The following is a 20,479-nucleotide window of genomic DNA, read 5'->3' as shown; positions in this document are numbered from 1 at the left end:
GCTGTGTGGAGAGTCTTTTTGTGGAGAGGAAGGAGTGAACATGGGTCTTGAATAGTTCCATGTTGTAGGAGGGAGGAAACACAGAGGCCGGCAGTTCATTCCACAGCCGAGCTGTTGAACTTAAGAACGAATTGTAGAAGCGACCCGTTCTCATGTGACAAATGTCAACCGTGTACAAATGTTGGGCGCGCGTTTGGCGTGTATCCCGACTACGCACCGGTGCCGAAGGGATCAATGACGCTAGTTCCTCAGAGCATCTTCCATTGTAATACCGATAGAACAAGGACAGCATACCTACCTGACGCCTGTGCTCTAAAGATTGCAGTCCGTTTGTTAAGATTGGGGAATCTATCAAACGGACCGCCCATTTTTGCACAGAGTCAAGGGTTTTTTTCAGGTATTTAGGGGCTCCGGACCAGAAATGGCTGCCAAATTCGACAGTAGGGCGCACTTGCGATTTGTACAGGGTCAGCAGTTGTGTATTATTAAAGTATCTGCGGGCCCTGTACAGTACGCCCAGCTTCTGAGAGGCCAACTTTACTCTGGCTTCGATGGAGCCCCCGTACCTGAGCTGGGTTCATCCGAAGTAAGGGAAAAATGACCATACTTTGTGCACACCAGACACTCCCCCAACTAGCTCTAGACTTACCTCCCAAGTGACACACGCAAATCTGTAAATTGACCTTTTCGTACTTGCCTACCTACTAACTTGGTCGAAAGTTTAACCTTCGTAAGCGGATACAGCTTTACAGAGCAAGCAGAAGTATAATTGTTAATCTCAGATCAATGGATAGTGAATATTTTTATGTTAGGTTGCACGGCCGGAGGCCACACGCATTTCAAATGTTTTGGAGTCATTAAAAAAACTAATATCTATATAATACAGGTTTATACAAAGTTTGTGAAGTTAAACAGAACTTGGTGTAACAATTAAATAACAGTTAATTAAACAGGGGCGAAAATTTTGCGTTAGAGCTAAAATAATTTGTGAGTTTATTTGCTTGGTTTTATTTTAAAAGTCCATCGCATTTCCAAAGCAGCTGTTTTCTAAATTTCAAAAGTAATTTCCAATTTGTCACAAATAATATTGTCGAAGTTTCTCTAAAAATCATATAAAAATGGGGATCTTTTGTGGAGTAGGTACATAATTTTAATATAAAAAAACTATTGTCAGCGAACTAAATATTATTGTAAACTATTTAAACCTCTTAAATACCCATTTAACCTCTTTTATATACCTTTCAAACCTCTTATAGGTACTTGTACATAGGTACTTATTATTTTTAAATTTTATTCTGCATAAATAATATTTTCCCATCTCACGACACGTGCGGCGGTATTATTTAAAAAAAAAACTTGATATGCGATAAAGTTAGTAACTCTTTAGTCATCTTGCATAAAATCTCGTTAAACAAAACATAAACTTCAATAATTTCACGCTGAAAATGCTAAATGAATCGTATACCGTTCTCTGTAATTATAAATTAAATGTTTTTATACGCCTATAAAATAATAATAATTATTATAACCACAGTAATTATATGCCTATAAATGATTTGAATATTAAATAATAAAATGCCACTTTAACGAATTGGAAATGCATAAAAGTCACTGTGACGCGGGGTTTTGCACTGCTTCCAATGAATGGGATTTTTAATAGTATGCTTTAGTTTATTTAACGACATACAGTATATGAGATATCATGGAAAAACATTCAATATGACAGTGATCTAAATACATACTCGTAAGATATAGTTATGCCATTTATATTGTTATTGTATGCAATATGACAGTGATCTAAATAGACACTCGTAAGATATAGGTAGTTATGCCATTTATATTGTTATGGTATTCAATATGACAGTGATTTAAATAGATACTCGTAAGATATAGTTACGCCATTTATATTGTTATTGTATTCAATATGACAGTAATCTAAATAGATACTCGTAAGATATAGTTATGCCATTTATATTGTTATGGTATTCAACATGACAGTAATCTAAATAGATACTCGTAAGATATAGTTAGGTATGCCATTTATATTGTTATGGTATTCGATATGACAGTGATCTAAATAGACACTCGTAAGATAGTTATGCCATTTATATTTTTATGGTATTCAATATGACAGTGATCTAAATAGACACTCGTAAGATATAGTTATGCCATTTATATTGTTATGGTATTCAATATGACAGTGATCTAAATAGATACTTGTTAGATATAGTTATGCCATTTATAATGTTACGGTATAACATTCTTATTGTGATAATTTGCGATACCCGAAACTTAAAATGATCAATCATTATTTTCGAAATGAATTCTATATCAATTACGACATACGGAAATAACACATTTATCAAAGTAAGAATTAAAAAAAAAATCATACACAGCAGATTCCTAAAACAAAATTTCTAAAGAGAGAAGAAATTATGGTTGTGAAAATAAAAAAGGTTTACGACTGCTTTTCCATGCCGTTGAAAATAAATGGACAACATTAATTATTATTATAATAAGAGTAACAACATGTTTTAATATTCAGTCTATATTTTGTAAAGGTTGTGCAAGGATCTCCAAATAATATACATATATTTCTTTAAATTATATAGGTAGGTATTTTTTTTTAATATATTTTTTTTATGTCATGGCGCTATGAATATATAACTCGATCATCCTAGAATCAAATAGGACTTTAGGTAGAATTAATTACGAAACTTGGAAGTTTTACTGATGGATTTTTGAAGGACCCTCAGGACCCTCCGGACCCCCAGAAAAAGCCACTAACTTGGAAAACACTAATAGCACATTGATTTTTAAATGATCCCTTGGCCATAGAGATATATACATCAATTTATAATGGTAAACAATATTAACTTTGTAATGGAAGTTTTCGTTTCAAAATGTACTGACAAATCCTATTATTACTGCACGATTAACGCATCTATACAAACAAGCTAACAAAGTCAATATGCAAATTTTAAAGGTTGCATTTCAGGAATGAAAATGTGGGTACTTACAATTACATTATAATTCGAGTTAATATTTATCAAAATTCAAAAAAAATTTTATTGCACAAAAATACAGAGTAGGTACAAAGGGTATAGCTTATAGGTTACATCCCATTTCTTCCAGCTAACCCAACAAATACACATTATTTTATATAACCCAACAATTACATGTTAACAAATGTATGCAAATAAAAAAAAGAAAACAGAGGTAATTAATTTATGTAAGGTATTCATTTGAGGTGTAGTGACATTTGTTCAAGATAAATGTTTTTAGTGTTGATTTAAATTTAAATATGTCGGTTATTAGTTTGATGCTACGTGGAAGGTTGATACTTTGATGGCCATGTAGTGTGGTCCTTTTTGAAATATAGTTTTGTTTAGCGTAGCGTGTTTGTGTTTGTAGCGTGTTTATGTGTTGAGTTTTTTTGTGGGCACTTTTCTGGAGATGATCGAACTAACAAGCATATCATATAGTATAATAGTGGAGGGAGAGAATAAACTATACTTCTATCGGTGGATTTATTCAGTATTATCCAACCTTGGTTTAAGCTTTTGTATTCCGAGTTCCAAGGAGCTTGCCCATTGTTTGTTTCTTTTATTTATTGTATGGTAAATAATAATTATTATAAACATCGTAAACCTTATGTGTGATTCACTGATTAACTATTGTCTATTTTCAATATTAGTAGTAGTTATAATAATGTCGTTTTATTGATTGACGTCTCTATTTAGTCTTGGTTATACAATTAATGGTAAACAAGCAGGAATTATCTTTTATATTAAGTAAGAAAAAAGTAGTTATGTGCCAGATTAATCAAGCACGTATGTTTTCATTATCAATATTAATTAATTAACTCGGCACCAACTCATGTGTAAATTGTGTAAATCATTGGCGTACCAAACTGGTGGGCCCCGCGGCATCTTCTGTGACCTGAAATCATTTCGAGGAGGGTTTTTATAAATATCTAAGGTTGTGTTTGATAAATTAATAACTTATGTATATTATTTAGTAACGTAAAATATGATTTAATGAAAACATGATAATTATTATTTTTAAAATTTTTATAATTAAAATTGTTACAAATTCAAGTACTTTTGGCTCTTACATGTCAATGCGTCGTACGCTTACGATATGGTTGGCACAAAACGAATGTAGTTTTCGAAGAAAGCTGAATAATAATTAAGGCGAAGCGTAATGCCAAATCACTATTTTCATTAATCTTTATAACAAATTGGTGTACATTATGAATACCAAAAAAATATGATTTAGATAAACTGAAGGTTTTCCTATCGTTTCGCTTGAGTAGAATACAAATAAAAAAATAAAATTATTCAATAAAAATATAAATGTAAACTACTAAAAAAATATATTTTTCAATAGAAATGTATTAACGCGTAAAGGAAACAACTTTGAAAAATACAGTATTATAGCTAAGATTATCTGTGACAGTTTTACTTGATTAACTTTTTTGCTTTCTTATAAAATTATTTACAAAATAAATAAAAACAAGTTTTGTGCTTGAAATCGAACGTTTCTAGACTCCGTTTGTTAAGTTATTTTAATGCCTATTACCTACAATATAAGGTATATTAAGAATATACACAATTTGGCTTGTAGCTTCCTCTTAAGAGATATATTTTATAAATTTTTATTTGTAATAAAAAGTATCACTCCTTAAAATATATTTTGAAGGTCGAACTGGTAAAAATAATAATATTCTTGCCGTTCCGGATGATTTGTATAGCGCCGTTTTTGTGCAAAATCACATCAAGGGCGACTATATCGTTAAAGAATCCACTTGATTGTGATTTTTGAGGTTTGTTTGATCGCAGGTCTTCGTAATTCATTAATTTTCTTCTATTTTGCTGATAGGTAAAGCCAATGAAAATGATTTCCAATCTTAGAAATCTTCATGAGACATCGCGTGCATCGTTATTTCTTGGGGTCTGTTCTGGCGTTTCATAAAATGGCAGGTCATTCAGAAGTCTCGCAGAATCTTTTCATTCAGGCATTCCAACCCATAAAAACGCGTCCATCAATTGTCTCACCCAGTAAATGCCAAAACTAAATTAAAAAAACCGAAACAAATCCTACGTAAATTACCCCCCTAACTGCAGCCATGTACCATTGAAAATATTTTCACAAAAAACTAAATCTTATTTTCCAACAACCATAATTTAAACTCACGATGAAAGAGATAGGGGCCTTTTTGGCCCGGAGCTCTGTATGCCACTTTATCAAAAAGGTCATTCAGATGGTGTCCAAATTATATTAGGCTAATAAATTACTCTATTATAGCAGGCACCGAGTCCACCGGCATCATTGTGTGTCCTGGCAAAAGGTAATTGATAGTATTTCCTCAATAAATAGGAAAGCATGGCTAGCGTGGCACTATTCCTATTTTGTCCTACTCAACTATCACAGTAAAATGCAACAATTTTTGCGGCATCATTAATTTTCATTTTCAGATACCTATTTGCAAATTTCTAATATAATTTTCAGTTAAGTCATTGTACAAATTTCGTTCCACCCTCTTTTTCCATCTGCTTCTCACCAAATAAAACAGTACGCGGTTTTGGTCTCACTATAGGAGACATATTTTTTTGCATAATACGAGTTCACACTCTCTCCATGAGGAATCTTTAGGACCTTCCGTAAATTGAAACTAGCACATAAATAGATTCATTCTTCTCCTTTTGTTTGGTTAGCTAAAAGTGATTTTTTACATTCAACCTTGCCAGTTTATAAACTTCCTTGGTGCTTATAAACATCCCTGGTGCTTATAAACTTTGCTTTGAAACTCTATGTTTTTTTCTTCTGGTGTTATATTTTTAATCTTTTCGCAAAAGAAACAGTTATCCTTTTTTGGAAAATTAATTTTTTTTGTATTTCTTTTACGAAAAACACATGGACTGGAGATATTCTCAGTCTTTTCCTCTTCAGCAAATATTTTTTTCCGGAAACTCATAGATATATTACAAGCGGGAAACTGATAAATCTACATCACATAGAGTCTATGCCTTGAAGCATTTTAAAATACCTTAAAAAGCTGATAAATCCCCCCAGACCGTATTTTTTCAAATTTAACATATAGAAATTTCAACTTCAGACTCAATTTACTCGAAAACTAAACCTCAAATAAATAAAAATATTCAACAGTGTATACATTTGTATACGTGTATATTTCTGAATTCCGTTGAAAGGTATTTTTTACTTCTTACTGCTATTCTTTCTATTTATCGTTTAACATGCTTGCGAATGTACTATTATATATGACGCTCACGATGCGTTTGGTTATTTTTATTTATTTATATTATTTTTATTTCCTTACTTGGCCAAAAAATTAAAGAAAAAATCATACGATAAAATGAAAAATTAATTTATTATGACTTCGGTTACTGCGTTTCATGGTATCTTTTGGCAGTCCACGCGGATATTTGTTTTAAGCGGATTCAATAATAAAAAAACTAAATGCCGGGAAAGGTTCGATTTGCTACTGCGTGCAATTAATTTCCCACTACTTATAATCTCTATCGCACAGATGCACAACCCCATTGCGTACACGCAAGCAGGGTGCACTGTTGGATTAAACTTCTCCAACTATAATCACAAATTGGAAATTGGTATCAGGAAAACAGCAAAAATCTCTCTATGTAGTAGGTGTAAATAACATACAAACACATAATTACACCTAATCCTTTTAGTATAAGGAATATTGGAAAATGGAAACGATGTAAGTATAAGAAAACCATGAAATGAAGATTTTTTTAAAGAAATGGATACATTTTTTGACAAACATGATTCTTGGGTTATGAATAAACTGACAATAGTCTTTCTTCCATCATTATAAGCGTAAAATTTTGCTTGTACAATGTTGGAGGATTATGCCAGCAGAGGATTAAACCCGTGGTAACCTGATGCTTGGACAACTCGGTTATCAAGTTTTTGATTTAATTTTTTTTCTAGATGGAGCCCCAAGAAATAGAGATGGTGCATTTGTATCCCCTGGAGAATGCAGGCCCCCACCACACGGAGCGCTTCGAGCTGGTGCACGCTGAGCCACGCGTAGCCGTGCTGCGTCGGGGACAGTACTTCTCTGCCGCCATTAGGTTCCTCACCAGGCCTTACGACTTCTCCGTGGACCAGGTTAAGCTGGTGTTCTCTATCGGTGAGCCACTTCCCTTACCAGACTAGCTTAGGTTAGGTTTACTTCCCTCACTAGATTAGGTTAGGTTAGCGCAGTTCCTCACCAGACTATACGACCAGGTCAAGCTGGTGTTCTCTATCGGTGAGCCACTCGCCTTTCTAGATAAGGTTAGGTTAGGTTAGATCAGTTCCCAGGGTGCATTGATATACCCGACGAGCTTATTTGGAGTAAAAAATGCTGATGTCATTTTGCTGTCCGGTGACATTTTTTTCAGTTAGGTACTTAAAGACAACAAGAAAAATTCTGTACTTGTTGCCACTCGTTACAATCTAATGTATCTTGTTGCAATGCTCCGTTTTGTTTCAGCAGCATTGGGCAGAATTTAGAATTTATTATAATTATTTCACTTTAAGGTAGTATTCCATTATAAACTGATATTAATTTGTTTCCAGGCGACACTCCAAACGTAATTAAGAGGACGAAGGGAGCCGTGTTCGTAGTGCAGGAGAACCCGGAGCCAGAGAGCCTGCAATGGTCTGCCGTCGTGGTGGCGGAGCAAGATGACACCATCACTGTTGAAGTGAGTCTGTTCAATTTGTCCATCTAATATATCCGTTTGAAAGAATTCCCTATCTCAGGGGTTGGCAGATCGCAGCTCTCATGGGCGTTTGCAGCTCTTCTGACATCAACTATTTCACCTCCACTCAGCCTTATGAGATGGAGCCACTGTCAAAGCAGCTCTTTTCATCTAGATTTAGCTCTAAATCTAGGTCATCAACTCAAAATAAATCTAATTATTGAAGACAATATTAGCGATTTCTAAACGAAAATCTGAAACAGAAAAATCAGAAAAGGATACGGTCATATCTAGGACTCGAACCCAGGACCCTTGTCTTGCCGGGACACCGCTCTACCACTGAGCTAATGGGACCCTATCCCCCTCAGTCACTTTTAACTGTATCATACGAATAAGAACTACCATTATGTCTTCATTTCTTCATCGCTTAGCTTCGTAGCTCTTTATTTTACACAGAACTCAGTCACGTACCTATAATGATACATATTGTTGTAACATCAATAGCCGAGCAAACTCACCGTCAACTCCAAAGATAATAGAATACAAAGTCAAGACGTGCGTGGTATATCTATGGTCAAGACAGAGCCATAGGTCGACAAGAATAGGCAATACACAACAATCTTGACTGACAATACAGAAATCAGAATCCGGCAAGATATTGTCGTAAAAAGTTGCTCTATTACCAAAGGGTTAAGATTTTTGAGATAAACTGTATGATAAATTTTCTAATGTAGGTTCAAATATTTTTCATAGAATTTAAGAATCTAAGAATGCTCTTTTAGTTTCTTCTCATGTCTAAAATGAAGTTTTAACCGTGATTTTCATTTTCTAGATCACAAGCCCTTGTGACGCGCCAGTTGGGGCTTGGTCTCTGTCTGTAGAGACAAGTGTGAAGGGGGCCCCCACCACTGTGAAAACCTTTGAATATGAAGACGATATCTTCATACTCTTCAACCCTTGGAATAAAGGTAATAACCATCGACCAAAATACGATGTATGTTATATTAAAAGTATATATTTTATATTGATGGTAATAACTCATTTCACACAGGCGCTAGAGGCAAAACGATCTAATGGGTTTAATCCAAGTCATTCAAAATGGATGGTGTTTTTTTTATTTATTTTTACATTAGCTGCACATGGGAGGCCTTGAGGAAAAAATATTCCCTCAGGTCCTCTGACATGAAAGGAAGGAAGGGGTTGTTCTGGTAAGGAAAAAGGTATGAGGGGTTGGTAGGAATCAGGGTGTCATTGTGTCCAGGAGTGACGGATGCATAAAAACGCAGTGCAAGGCGTTGGAGAGGCAAAGATCTCCCTCAACCAGTCTCTTCGAATCAACCGCCTCCAAGACACACCTCACCCCATGAATCCGGGCACCCCTACTAAGTCACCAAAAGTAGCGAACCACTTGGGGTGACCTATGAGAGGGGTGTTGGTTATCCAATAAATGCTTCCTGGGGCGGCGGTACAGATACCCGCCTCCCAAATTGAATGTGTTGAATATAATATTGTATTGAAGATTTTTTTTTTTTTAAAGTCGGAGGCGGTTTACTTACGTTCCCCGCGAGCACTTAGGCCATAGGCCCATTGTACTATCTCCCATTTTACCTCATTCCCTTGCCAGTAACCCGGTCCCTTTTATGAAGTTCACCAGGGCTGTCATTGGATATGTGGCGATGTCTTCTGGTTCCACACTGTGTCTTCCCAGGTATCTGAGCCTTATTCCCAGCAGAGCGGGACATTGGCACCATAGGTGAATTGGAGTCTCTTCCTCCTCTTCACATTTCCTACAGATGTTGGTGTTTTCCACTCCCAACAGTTGCATGTGTCTCCTGAGATGGCAGTGTCCCGTTAATAGTCCTACCAGTTCCCTCAGTGAGTTTCTGTCCATATCAAGTAGTTGCCTGCTTCGGTTAGGGTCCGGTCCGTTTATGAGTACTATTGAAGATTAATCCATATTAAACTAAACGGGAAACTAAAAAATATAGACTGCAATAATGACCAAATATTGGCAGTAATTTGTGTTATGTGAATTTCGACATGATTATAAAAATTTTATGTGCATTTAATTACTGTTGTGTCTGGTCTAATCAAAGTCATTACATTTGATAGCATAATATATTTTCTGGAGTTGGATAGTGATTTTTAATTAAAGTACTTTTATGACATTAATGAGCACAGTGCATTTTAATTGTTTTAAAGATATGTATTATTTTGTGTTAACCTACTTATTTCCGAAATTTTTATTTATCTCTGCATGAATAGTGGCTAAATTGGTCCATAGCATTTACATTTCCTGTTTCCTGGAAGACTGATAACTTAATTAGTGATATGCTTGCTTAGATATTTTTACTTTAGCAATGGCTGACATAACTTTGTACCAATGTCAACTTTGAGAATCATAACTTAACCCTTTAAACACCAAACGCCAACGCTGTTTAAATGTTACGACACAGCAGAGCTAGGGTAGCTTTTATCACCCAAAACCATTGATATCTCTAAGCCTAAAACACAAAAATAAGTTGTAACTATCGACATTGAATTATATACGAATGTACATGTATTTTAAACTACAGGTTGTTAATACATATTTGAGCCTTTTTTGATTGTTAATGCATATTACACAAACCGTCCATAGTACATTTTATTCTACAAATATGAGCTGTTTTTTTTTAAATACCTTTATTTTTCCCAATTTTTACATTAATTACATACAATATTATATAAATCAATACGAATAATGGGAAGCCACTAAGACGCAGCCTGTGCGTGGGTAATATATTTAAGTTATTATATTATTGTACCTAGAAATAAACAAACTGTGGGCATATAAAACAAAAACAAGATTACATTTTGTATAAGCGGTTTGTATAAAAAGTGTTTACAATAGTGTATAGTGAAGTTATAAGTGTTAAGAAGTTATAAGTACAAATTAAATAAAAAAAGTTTCAACTGCTGTATCGAAAAGCCATAATTTTAACTCTTTTAAATATTGAGGAAGTTTAGTAATCACTTGAATATTTTTCGGTAAAAGATTGAAAGTACGAGGTCCAATGAAACTGCAGTGTGTTTGCATTTGTTTTGTGTTCGTTTGGGGAGTATAAAATACATTATTATTTCTAATGTTGATTCTGTTTTCAAAATAAAGTTTCAAAATACATTTCCTTTATTATAGTTGACTTCAGGTATATAATATTTTGGCATTGTTAGAGCATATAATCCAATATCTACTTATAACCAATATGATATGTCTTTCCAGAGGACCAGGTGTATATGGATGACCAGTCCCTGCTGGACGAGTACGTGCAGAATGACGTGGGCAAGATCTGGGTGGGGCCCATGGGCTCCAGCCGTGGCCGAGAGTGGGTATTTGGACAGTTTGACGACACCGTGCTGCCCGCCTGCATGCTCATACTGGACAGGGCCGAGATACCATACACACAGTGAGTTTTATTTATTCATCTTAAATGATACACCTTATTAAGTACAAGGCTTTGTTTTAGACTGATTTGGTGGTGACTGGATTGCTTGTATAATTTTGGTGATAAATTCCATTAGAAGGGGTGTGATAATTCCCTGTGGCTTGTCGCCATACTAACATCGTCCAATGTCCGGTCTGCATTTTGAATCTAGTTTAAATCTGTCTGCGCTTCTATCTTCCGAAATGTTTCCCTCAGCTAGGATGGATGTAATTGGATCGCATGTAATCCTACCCTACATAAGAGCCAATGTTCTGGCCCGTGGTGACTTCTGAAAGAACATGTATAGTTTAATTTTTATTGTATGATAGATTATTTATCCAGTTACAGTACACGATTTCTTGTTTTGACAATCTTAACATTTGGGAAGGTAGGTACTTAGTTTCCAAAATTTTTTAAGGTTATTTAAACAGTAATTAAATATATTCACTGTTCATGAAATTTCGTTAAAAATACCATTCCCTTGTCATGGTATGCTGTACTAGAACATATGTTCTGCTATGTGGTATCTTGAATAAGTTGTGGTGATGACTACGGATGAGTACGGTTTTCAGGCACGTATAAGCCATAACATTCCAAGAGGAACAGGCTACTAATAGAGTTATGAATTATATTAATACACTCTGATATAATGAATTGCTGTTCCTCAATCAGCATTCCACTAATTATGGTTTCCATTCTCCTTTGTACAGAATAGCGAGACTTGTCAACTCACCGTCAAGTCAAAGTATTGAATTTTTTGTGTAAGCCTGAATGAATTTCAACAGTCGATACGTAATGTGTAATTTTTAAAAGCCCTTTAAACCTTCTTCATGCATTGTAATTGTAATTGTCTTGTAACACTTGTAATTGTCTTCCATCTGTACTTTTTGTATTATTTGTATATTGTCATTGCTCATCATTTATATATGCTCTCCTTTCACTGCCATCTGTGTTTCTTATTTGTGTAAAAAATGTTATATTGTTAATGGACTATTTGTCCGTAAATAAATGTTAAAATTATGTATTACAATATCTATTTTTGTAAATATATTTTATTTATAAGCTTGTTGTACAAAGAAGCTAAGGAATTAATGTCTGAGGTGGCTAATATCTGTCAGATACGCCCTGTTACACCTTGTATACCGAACTGCATAGCTGATTAATTTGTATTTAGTAAACTCACATGCCATTTTTTGTTGTGCAGGCGCGGTGACCCTGTGAAAGTGACCCGCATTATCTCAAAGATTGTGAACTCCAACGACGACCAGGGCGTGCTGGTGGGCCGCTGGGATGGAGATTACGCAGATGGCACGGCTCCTGCTGCCTGGACAGGCAGTGCCGCCATCCTCGAGAAGTTCCTCGAGACTCAGGAGGAAGTGAGCTACGGGCAGTGCTGGGTGTTTGCCGGCGTTGTCACAGCAGGTAATGTGGTAGATCATAAACAGGGATGGCGAGGTAGTGCGAAAAAGATCAGCTTTAAAACTGGTGAACAATATCCCAAGGAAAATAGTTAATTTAATTTTCCTTCAACTTGTCCCATTCGGGTCAAGGACACATGCAAATGGCGCTGCCAAGCTTCTCTGTCCAGGGTTACTTCTGCGGCCTACACTTATAGCAGGCCCATCCTTTGGAGTTGCTTTCCCCGACATAGTCTTTTTTTTTATTTTTTATAGTGAATACCTCACAAGAGTCCCAACTGCTCCCGTCTGGAGCCAGTGAGACTATGGCATCCCCAATTGGGGGATGTTGTGAGGCTGAAGGTAAGTGTGGAAGGGAAAGAGGAAGGTGGGGAAGTACCTGGCTATTCAGATCTAGTCACTAAACACGGCTAAAGCCATTTGGAGCAACGTTTCAATTCTGAATGGTGGTCTTACACCAGGGCGATACTGGTAGTATCTTCCACTCTGGAACGTGCCGCAAATATACTATATATTATTTTAATTAATTAATTGTGAAATAACACAAATTAATCAAATAAAATTTATAATAAAAACACATAAATTTTTTTTTGACCACTATCTATTTTTGACCACCACTATTTTTGACCACTATCGTGGTCAAAAACAAATTTATGTGTTTTTATTATAAATTATGATGAGCCACTAAGTGAATGCTTTTTACAATTACAAATAAAATTTATTTGCGCACGCCGAGTTCGAACCCACGACCTTCGGAATGGCAGTCCAATGCGTTACCACTGGACTATGCCGGCCGTCAAAGTCTGGAGAGGCCAAATGGACATTTAAGACCTCTGGAATAGCCGCCAGTATTTTACGGTTCGTGTTAAATCCAATTGAAAAAATGGCACCAGAGAACATTAACATTTTTTACTCTACAAGCTCACGAATTTTTTTTTTTTTTTTTTTAAAGAAAGACAAACATTCCTGGGTCACGAATAACCCAACAATGTTTGAAAATCTCCTACTACCACCACAGAAAGCCGAAAATGTTGCTTGTGTTGTGATTGAGGACTTAGCCAGCCGAGGAATCGAACACGCGACGCTCGGGTGAGACCCAAGCCCTATGCCCACTCAACCACTGACCGGTGAATTGCTGGATAAAGTCTGATGCATGCTTCCTGTTACGCCCTATTTTGCCGCCCCCTGAGAGAATTAACAATTTAACTAAACTTTACATAAATAGTAAAATATTAATAAATCATGAGTGATGTAATTTCAGTTTGTCGCGCCCTCGGCATCCCGTCGCGAGTGGTGTCCAACCTGGTGTCCGCCCATGACGCCAACGCCTCCCTCACAGTGGACAAGTACTTCGATGCCAACATGGAGGAGCTGACCTTCGACCCTAACAACCCCATGGGTGAAGACTCCATCTGGAACTACCATGTGTGGAACGACGTCTGGATGGCGAGGCCTGACCTGCCAAAAGGTAAAATCTGCCTTATCCAATCTAATTATTAATATGTATGCTGTAAAGTGGTACCAAAGACAATAATCAAATCAAATTTAACTAAATTTTGTTCGGATCCAAGCAATCAGAAGAATAACGGAGTTCCAGTGGAATTAAATTATAATGCGTAACTAGATCAAAAAATTTGGGCAACCCCAGGTCACTCTGATAAGCACATTATTTGTCAACGTTTGAATTCTCCTTAACTTAGTTGTTTGTTTATTGGCGATCAAAGTGAAATGTTGTTTGTTTGTTTGTTGGCAATCTGCATTTGTGCTCAGAAATATGAACAAATTAATAACCAATATTGTCGATAAGACTTTTTCCAGTCCCGGCGCACTGGTAATAGTGGAACTTTTCGACGAGAGATTAGTTCGCAATATAAGTATCCTGTATATTTTCACGGATCTGCATTAGTAAATTAATAATGATTGTGTGATTTCTATGTCAGGTTATGGCGGCTGGCAAGCAATCGACGCCACGCCGCAGGAGAAATCCGGCGGCTTCTACCAATGCGGACCAGCATCCTTAGAGGCTATCCGCCAGGGGGCAGTGGGCTACCAGCACGACGTACCTTTTCTCTTGGCCTCCGTCAACGCCGATCTCATGCGCTGGAAGGAAGACCCTACCCAGGCTCTGGGCTACGCCAGGATTGACAGCAATAAATATCAGTAAGTCCACTAATGTCAATGGTTCCGTCCACACAACGCATTGAGTCGCATCTAACTAGCAAGTAAGTTAATAATTCCTTGAACATTCATGAGAAAGCCTGTAAACTTACTTGCCCTTTTACTAGTCGAGAGCTGCTTTGCACATTGTGCTGGCTTTGTGTTGACAGAACCAATCAGCAATTTCTTAAAAGTTATTTTAATTGTAAAAATTGTCTTAATTAGTTTTGAAACGTAAGTATGTTAAATTTCAAATGCCAGTGTTGCTATATTAAAAAAAAAAAGAGTGGAATTAAAAATAAATTAAATACACCGCTAAACAGACACTTTTTATAAAGTGACATCACAAGCTAAAAAAAATATTGATTGATTTATTTTTTCATTAATACACAACTTTTTTTTTAAATTCTAGCATTTCCATACTCTCTATGATTTAGTTCATGTTGATAATTGTAAGTACCAACTTATTTGCAGTATTGGCAGACTGATTCTGACGAAGCTGCCCTTTGTGTTTGACCCCAACGGAGACACGGACCGGGAAGACATCACCTCCCAGTACAAGGCCCAGGAGGGGACAGAGGCCGAGAGACTCTCCCTCTACAATGGTGTGCGGGGCTCGGAGAGAGCAAAGAGGTACAATCTTCTTTCAATAAAACAGAAAGTTGATTCAATTTGGAAAAACTTTTGAGTGATAGTGATGAATTTCTAAAGGTTTTTTTGTATGGAATTTATAAGTCAATACAACTGTTTTCATGTAACAACTTCACTTCCATGATGAGATATGGAGCTTTGAAATATCTATTGATTTGTCGGAAAACAAGACGCAATGCCATATTATGTGTTGCGTATATTATATTGCTCAATAATGATAATTAATGCATATTACAAATTGATTGGTTAGTTGGTCACCAAAGTGTGTTCCGAGAGATTTAATCTTCTGCTCGTTAAAATTTATCCTTCATCATTGCAAAAGCAACATTTTTCTCTTATTATGATGGTACTAGAAGGTATAAAATTATTGTCAGGTTATTCATAAGCTGGGAAAGTTTGTCTCATTAAAAAAAGTTAAATATACAAAAAAACAAAGGCATTTTGTTTCTTCTCCATATTTTGATCAAAAATAATAAATTTATTTTGAAATTTAAATCTGTAACATTTCAGGATTTCATTTGCCTTTCAATCAAAAAATTCTTTATGGTAGGTAAATAGTATATTGTCTACGTACGTTCAATATTGCAAATGAACCATTCCCAGAACATAAGCAAGCAAGACCGCGTATATCCCTAGATAGTTTTGTCCCTCTTGAACATTTTTACAAATGGTTTTTCTGCATTATTGGACCTACGCCGCAATATATATTCTGAGGAGGTGGGCTGTATAAAACAGTGAAGGAGTTACATAATTAAACTATTAAACGGTTTCCAGATTCTATGCCATACCTGACGAAGACAAAGAGGATGTCACCTTCGATCTTGTAGAGCTGGATAAAATAAATATTGGGGAGCCTTTCCACGTTACAGTCAATATCACCAACAAATCTGACAAGGTAAACATTATTATACACTTTTTATTTACTTGAGAATACATTTTTATATCATCAAACTATCGTTGGCGCCATCATTCTCGGAGAGACCAGGCTGCCTCTGCTCCTTATAGTCTCCAGCTGTGTCACTCCAGTTCCTTCCCCACAAGAAACTTCAATAGATAGAAATATATTTTTGTTAAAGCCAATACAGACAGTACCATACAGTGTAATTCTTATAAGTTTTTTTAACGAATTTTCGGATTACTGGAATCTTTAAGAAACAGCTGGATTTCAGAGCATTTGAGAGTTTGACGTTTTCTGGGACCTTTTAATGTAGATGCTACATAGTCGAAAATATTATTTATTTTACCTTTCAGATCAGATACTGTGGATTTAACAATGTTCCCTCGCTAACTTGGTACAACTCTTTCAAGATTTGCAAGTCTCTTTAAAATTACACTTTTTTCTTTAATGGCTGGCGTGTTGTGTTTTTGAATTACTTGCTACTAATCAAACTGTAAATGAGGCCTTGAGGTTTCTCTCTTCTTCGGAATATGTGGGCCTCACGAAACCGCATCCGGCAAAGTAGCCGTGTGTAGGTATATGATGCACAAATCCAGATGCCGTCAGCTGACTGAATAACCCCTGCATCCCATTAAGACCTCCACCAACTCACCTTCATCATTTGAAGAAGAAAAATCCTATTTAGTCATTTGAAAAGCCTGTAATCCATTTTGTTTTTTTAGGTTAGGAAAGTGAAGGCTGTATTGAAAGCGGGCAGCGTGTACTACACCGGAGTGAAGGCTGATCTTGTCAATAAGGCAGAAGGACAATTCGTAGTTCAACCTAATTCCAGTAAGTTTTGTCATATTATCAGAGGGGCCTTAGCACGGGTAGAGCAACCAGTGAGGCCCATATTATCAAATAGTGTTTTAAAATATGTTATTGTATCTAATAAAAAAATAGAAATAAATTATTTAAACAGAATAATATTTCATAACCAGGAACCATTAATTGCGTAACCAACATCTCTGCCGTAGATCACCAAAAGTGGTTTGCTACATTTGGTTACTTAGCAGAGGTGCCCGGGTTCATGGGGTGAGGTTTGCCCAGGTCTTATCAGGTGGCGGATGCATCTGCCCATCAACTGCTTGGCGAGTCAGATTGGAAGAGGCCGGTTAAGGAAGTCTCTTTGATCTCCCGAGCTGGACTCTCTCGACTCAACGCCTTGCACTGCAGTGGGAAGAATGGATTCATACTTCACTCCTGAACAACACACTGAGCCCCAGATTCCTAAACCTCCCATACCGTTTCCCTTCCCAGAACTTTCTCTACTTCATTTTATAAGCAATAATTATTAGCCTGAAACACTCATCCACATTGAAAAATCTCCTGATAAAAGATACATGACGCCAACGGGACTTGAACCCGTGTCCGGAAATCGAAAGGACACGGGTTCAAGTCCCGTTGGCGTCATGTATCTTTTATCAGGAGATTTTTCAATGTGGAGTGTTTCAGGCTAATGATTATTGCTTATAAAATAATTGTTACCCTTTGTGCTATGCATAAAAAAATCTTGTCTTAAACATTAGTTTACCAAAAAAATAGTAATTTCTCTACTTCCTTTACATAAAAAACAAACCGTTTGTGAAATCTGTTGATGTTTTTACAATTTACACATACGTACACACATTTTGATAGATCAAGAATGATCTTAAATAAAAAGTCAAATCAGAAAGGAAATAAGGCTGTACATATTCATATTAGAAAGATCAATTGAAAAAAAAAATTTCCCCAGCTGTTCCGACTATAATTTAAAAACAATGAAATCAACTATTTTTATCTTGCTTCAAGCCATTTACATTAGCCCACTCCTAGTTCATTAGCTATTTTTTATATTTTTAGAAAATTCTGAAAGGAGTACTAGTTGGTAAAATGAATTTAATTAAGAAATTAAATAATTATTACAGATGAGCAGATCAACTTGAAAGTCACTCCCGAAGACTACATTCCCAAACTGGTGGAATACTGCAACATGAAGATATACGCCATCTGCACCGTACTGGAGACCAACCAGACCTGGGCAGGAGAAGATGACTTCCAAGTGCTCAAGCCGTCCATCGAGATTAAGGTACAAGAATGGAATATATACAGGGTGTTAAAGGACGTACTTTACTTGCAACCAGTGATTGCTGACATAGTGCGGTTTATAGTCCGGCGGAGTCATTGGACCTTACTTTTTCGAAAATGAGGCTGGAGCAACAGTTACGGTGAATGGATTGCGCTATCGAGAGATTATTAATGATTTTTTATGGCCGGAATTGGATGGTATTGATCTGGACAATGTTTACTTTCAACGAGACGGCGCTACGTGCCACACAAGTAACGAAACCATTGATCTTCTACGATTGAATATCAAAATAACACCTCTTATTGGAAAACCCTGTATTTAGAGATTACACATATTAAGTTTTGTATAACAGTAAAAGTACTCTTTTTAAGGTGAATTGGTTAATTCAAATGTTTTTTTATAAATATTCATTTTAGTTCAACAATGAGCCAGGACTGGGCAAGCCATCCATCGCCAGTCTGACCTTCAAGAACCCCCTAGACAAGGAGCTGACGGACTGCAAGTTCCAAGTGGCAGGCCCGGGTCTGGTGCGGAGAAATGTGATCATCCTGCACGATGACGTGGCGCCGCACGCTCTCTTGTGGGCAGACCTTCCATTCACACCAACGGTATGTTCAAACCATCCAAATGATAATTAACTAACCATCACGCTGTTTCTGCACAGGGCGATGTAGAGAGGATGGACGGCCAGATAGCTCTACCTTGGAACATATACTTCTTGCTTTCTTGCATTCACATTTGTGTATCGTCTAATGCAGGGGTCTCATATTCTCGTCCCACCTGGGGGGGAGGTGACTAGAGAATAGAATTTTCAGGGATGAAAATTTCTCCATAAATCCATTAAAATATGTACCATGTTACTTTATTCGAATCCGCAAGGAAATTCATCATCCTAAAATTAAATAAAATAAATTAAAAACACAAAATAAATAGAACAGAGTAAATTCCTAAACACAGAATTCTCCCATTTCGGGACACTCCAATCCGCCAGATATGACGGGAAATCTGTTAAGTTGGCAACACTGAGCATACGCTTGCTAAATTCGCTAGTGTTCAATTACTAAATTGTGTTGTATTGTCACGACTGCGACGCTTGTGACATCTGGTGGTTACACGCGGAAATAAGTAGTGGTAGAGTACCCTATACCCATCGCTAACAGATGGCGCTAGCGGCGAGACCGCGAGTCAGTCCACCTGGGGAAGCCGAATGAAGCGGACCTGTCTGTTATGAAATAAGGTAGTGCGTAACTCCTTAAAATGTGTTTGTGTGTTTTTAAAAGACATCTGTGTAACAGTTTTTTGGGTGTGATTTACTATGGAAAGTATGGCTGTGGCGGGCCTCATTGATGACACTGGTCATAAGATGTCGCGGGCTGGATGGCTGACACTGGCGGGCCGTAGTTTGGAGACCCCTGGTCTAATGCATACTCTTATTCTGACTTATGGCCCGACTCACTTCTTACTACTTGAATCACTTCATTGTTTGGTGTCCTGCGGATGGATCCTGTTAAAACTATCAGAGTTGTAAAGGTTAACTGAAATCTTCTTTTAAAAAACCTCAATTTTTACATTCTGTAAAAAAACAATTTGTTGAGGATAATATGAAACTAATCATTTTAATTTATCATTTCAGGGTGTTGGATCCCTGAAGCTTATAGTCACCTTCAGTTCTAAGGAGCTGCTGGACGTCACCGGCTGCGCCAGTCTGGAAGTCTTCTGAGCAGATTGCCTTTGAAATTATATTAGATTAAGTCTATATGTACTTACTCATATAAATACTTCACCAATGTGCCATTGAAATTTTTATACCTGATTATGTGCTAAAAATTATATAAGCTTTTCCAAAATAATTTTAATTTAGTCACCTGCAACTTTTATGAGCAGATGTGTTAATTTTATAACTTAAGAGAATTATTGTAAAAAAACATATAAATTGGAATATACATGTTATGTACTACAATGTAAAGTTTATTTTATTTATTGAAAATAAAAATAGTTGCATAATGTTATTGGTATCGCAGCCAGAGTAGACCCGAATACTCACACAGATG

At 36.4% G+C, this 20,479-nt stretch overlaps 1 protein-coding gene across 2 annotated transcripts in view; it reads left to right on the top strand.

Annotated features, from left to right (window-relative positions):
• LOC149418723 (hemocyte protein-glutamine gamma-glutamyltransferase-like) overlaps nucleotides 1-20,388 on the top strand; it is a 34,839-nt gene extending 14,451 nt beyond the window's left edge. Inside the window, exons 1-14 of one of the 2 annotated variants that reach the window (XM_089638945.1) lie at nucleotides 2,532-2,612; nucleotides 6,979-7,180; nucleotides 7,612-7,739; nucleotides 8,569-8,704; nucleotides 10,996-11,179; nucleotides 12,402-12,619; nucleotides 13,877-14,083; nucleotides 14,556-14,775; nucleotides 15,247-15,405; nucleotides 16,198-16,318; nucleotides 17,044-17,152; nucleotides 18,268-18,428; nucleotides 18,845-19,036; nucleotides 20,062-20,388. In XM_089638945.1, the coding sequence (XP_089495071.1) occupies nucleotides 6,979-7,180; nucleotides 7,612-7,739; nucleotides 8,569-8,704; nucleotides 10,996-11,179; nucleotides 12,402-12,619; nucleotides 13,877-14,083; nucleotides 14,556-14,775; nucleotides 15,247-15,405; nucleotides 16,198-16,318; nucleotides 17,044-17,152; nucleotides 18,268-18,428; nucleotides 18,845-19,036; nucleotides 20,062-20,148 (2,124 nt within the window). In that variant the 5' untranslated portion in view covers nucleotides 2,532-2,612 and the 3' untranslated portion in view covers nucleotides 20,149-20,388. Of the gene's footprint in view, nucleotides 1-2,531; nucleotides 2,613-6,978; nucleotides 7,181-7,611; nucleotides 7,740-8,568; nucleotides 8,705-10,995; nucleotides 11,180-12,401; nucleotides 12,620-13,876; nucleotides 14,084-14,555; nucleotides 14,776-15,246; nucleotides 15,406-16,197; nucleotides 16,319-17,043; nucleotides 17,153-18,267; nucleotides 18,429-18,844; nucleotides 19,037-20,061 lie in introns of those variants that run through there. The other variant, XM_089638944.1, reaches the window with a different exon arrangement.
• Nucleotides 20,389-20,479: the final 91 nt, after the last annotated feature.

This window comes from Hesperophylax consimilis, chromosome 13 (genome assembly GCF_061612785.1).
Source record: "Hesperophylax consimilis isolate HC1 chromosome 13, BYU_Hcon_1.0, whole genome shotgun sequence".
NCBI lineage: Eukaryota > Metazoa > Arthropoda > Insecta > Trichoptera > Limnephilidae > Hesperophylax > Hesperophylax consimilis.
This window is presented reverse-complemented; position numbering and strand designations above follow the sequence as displayed.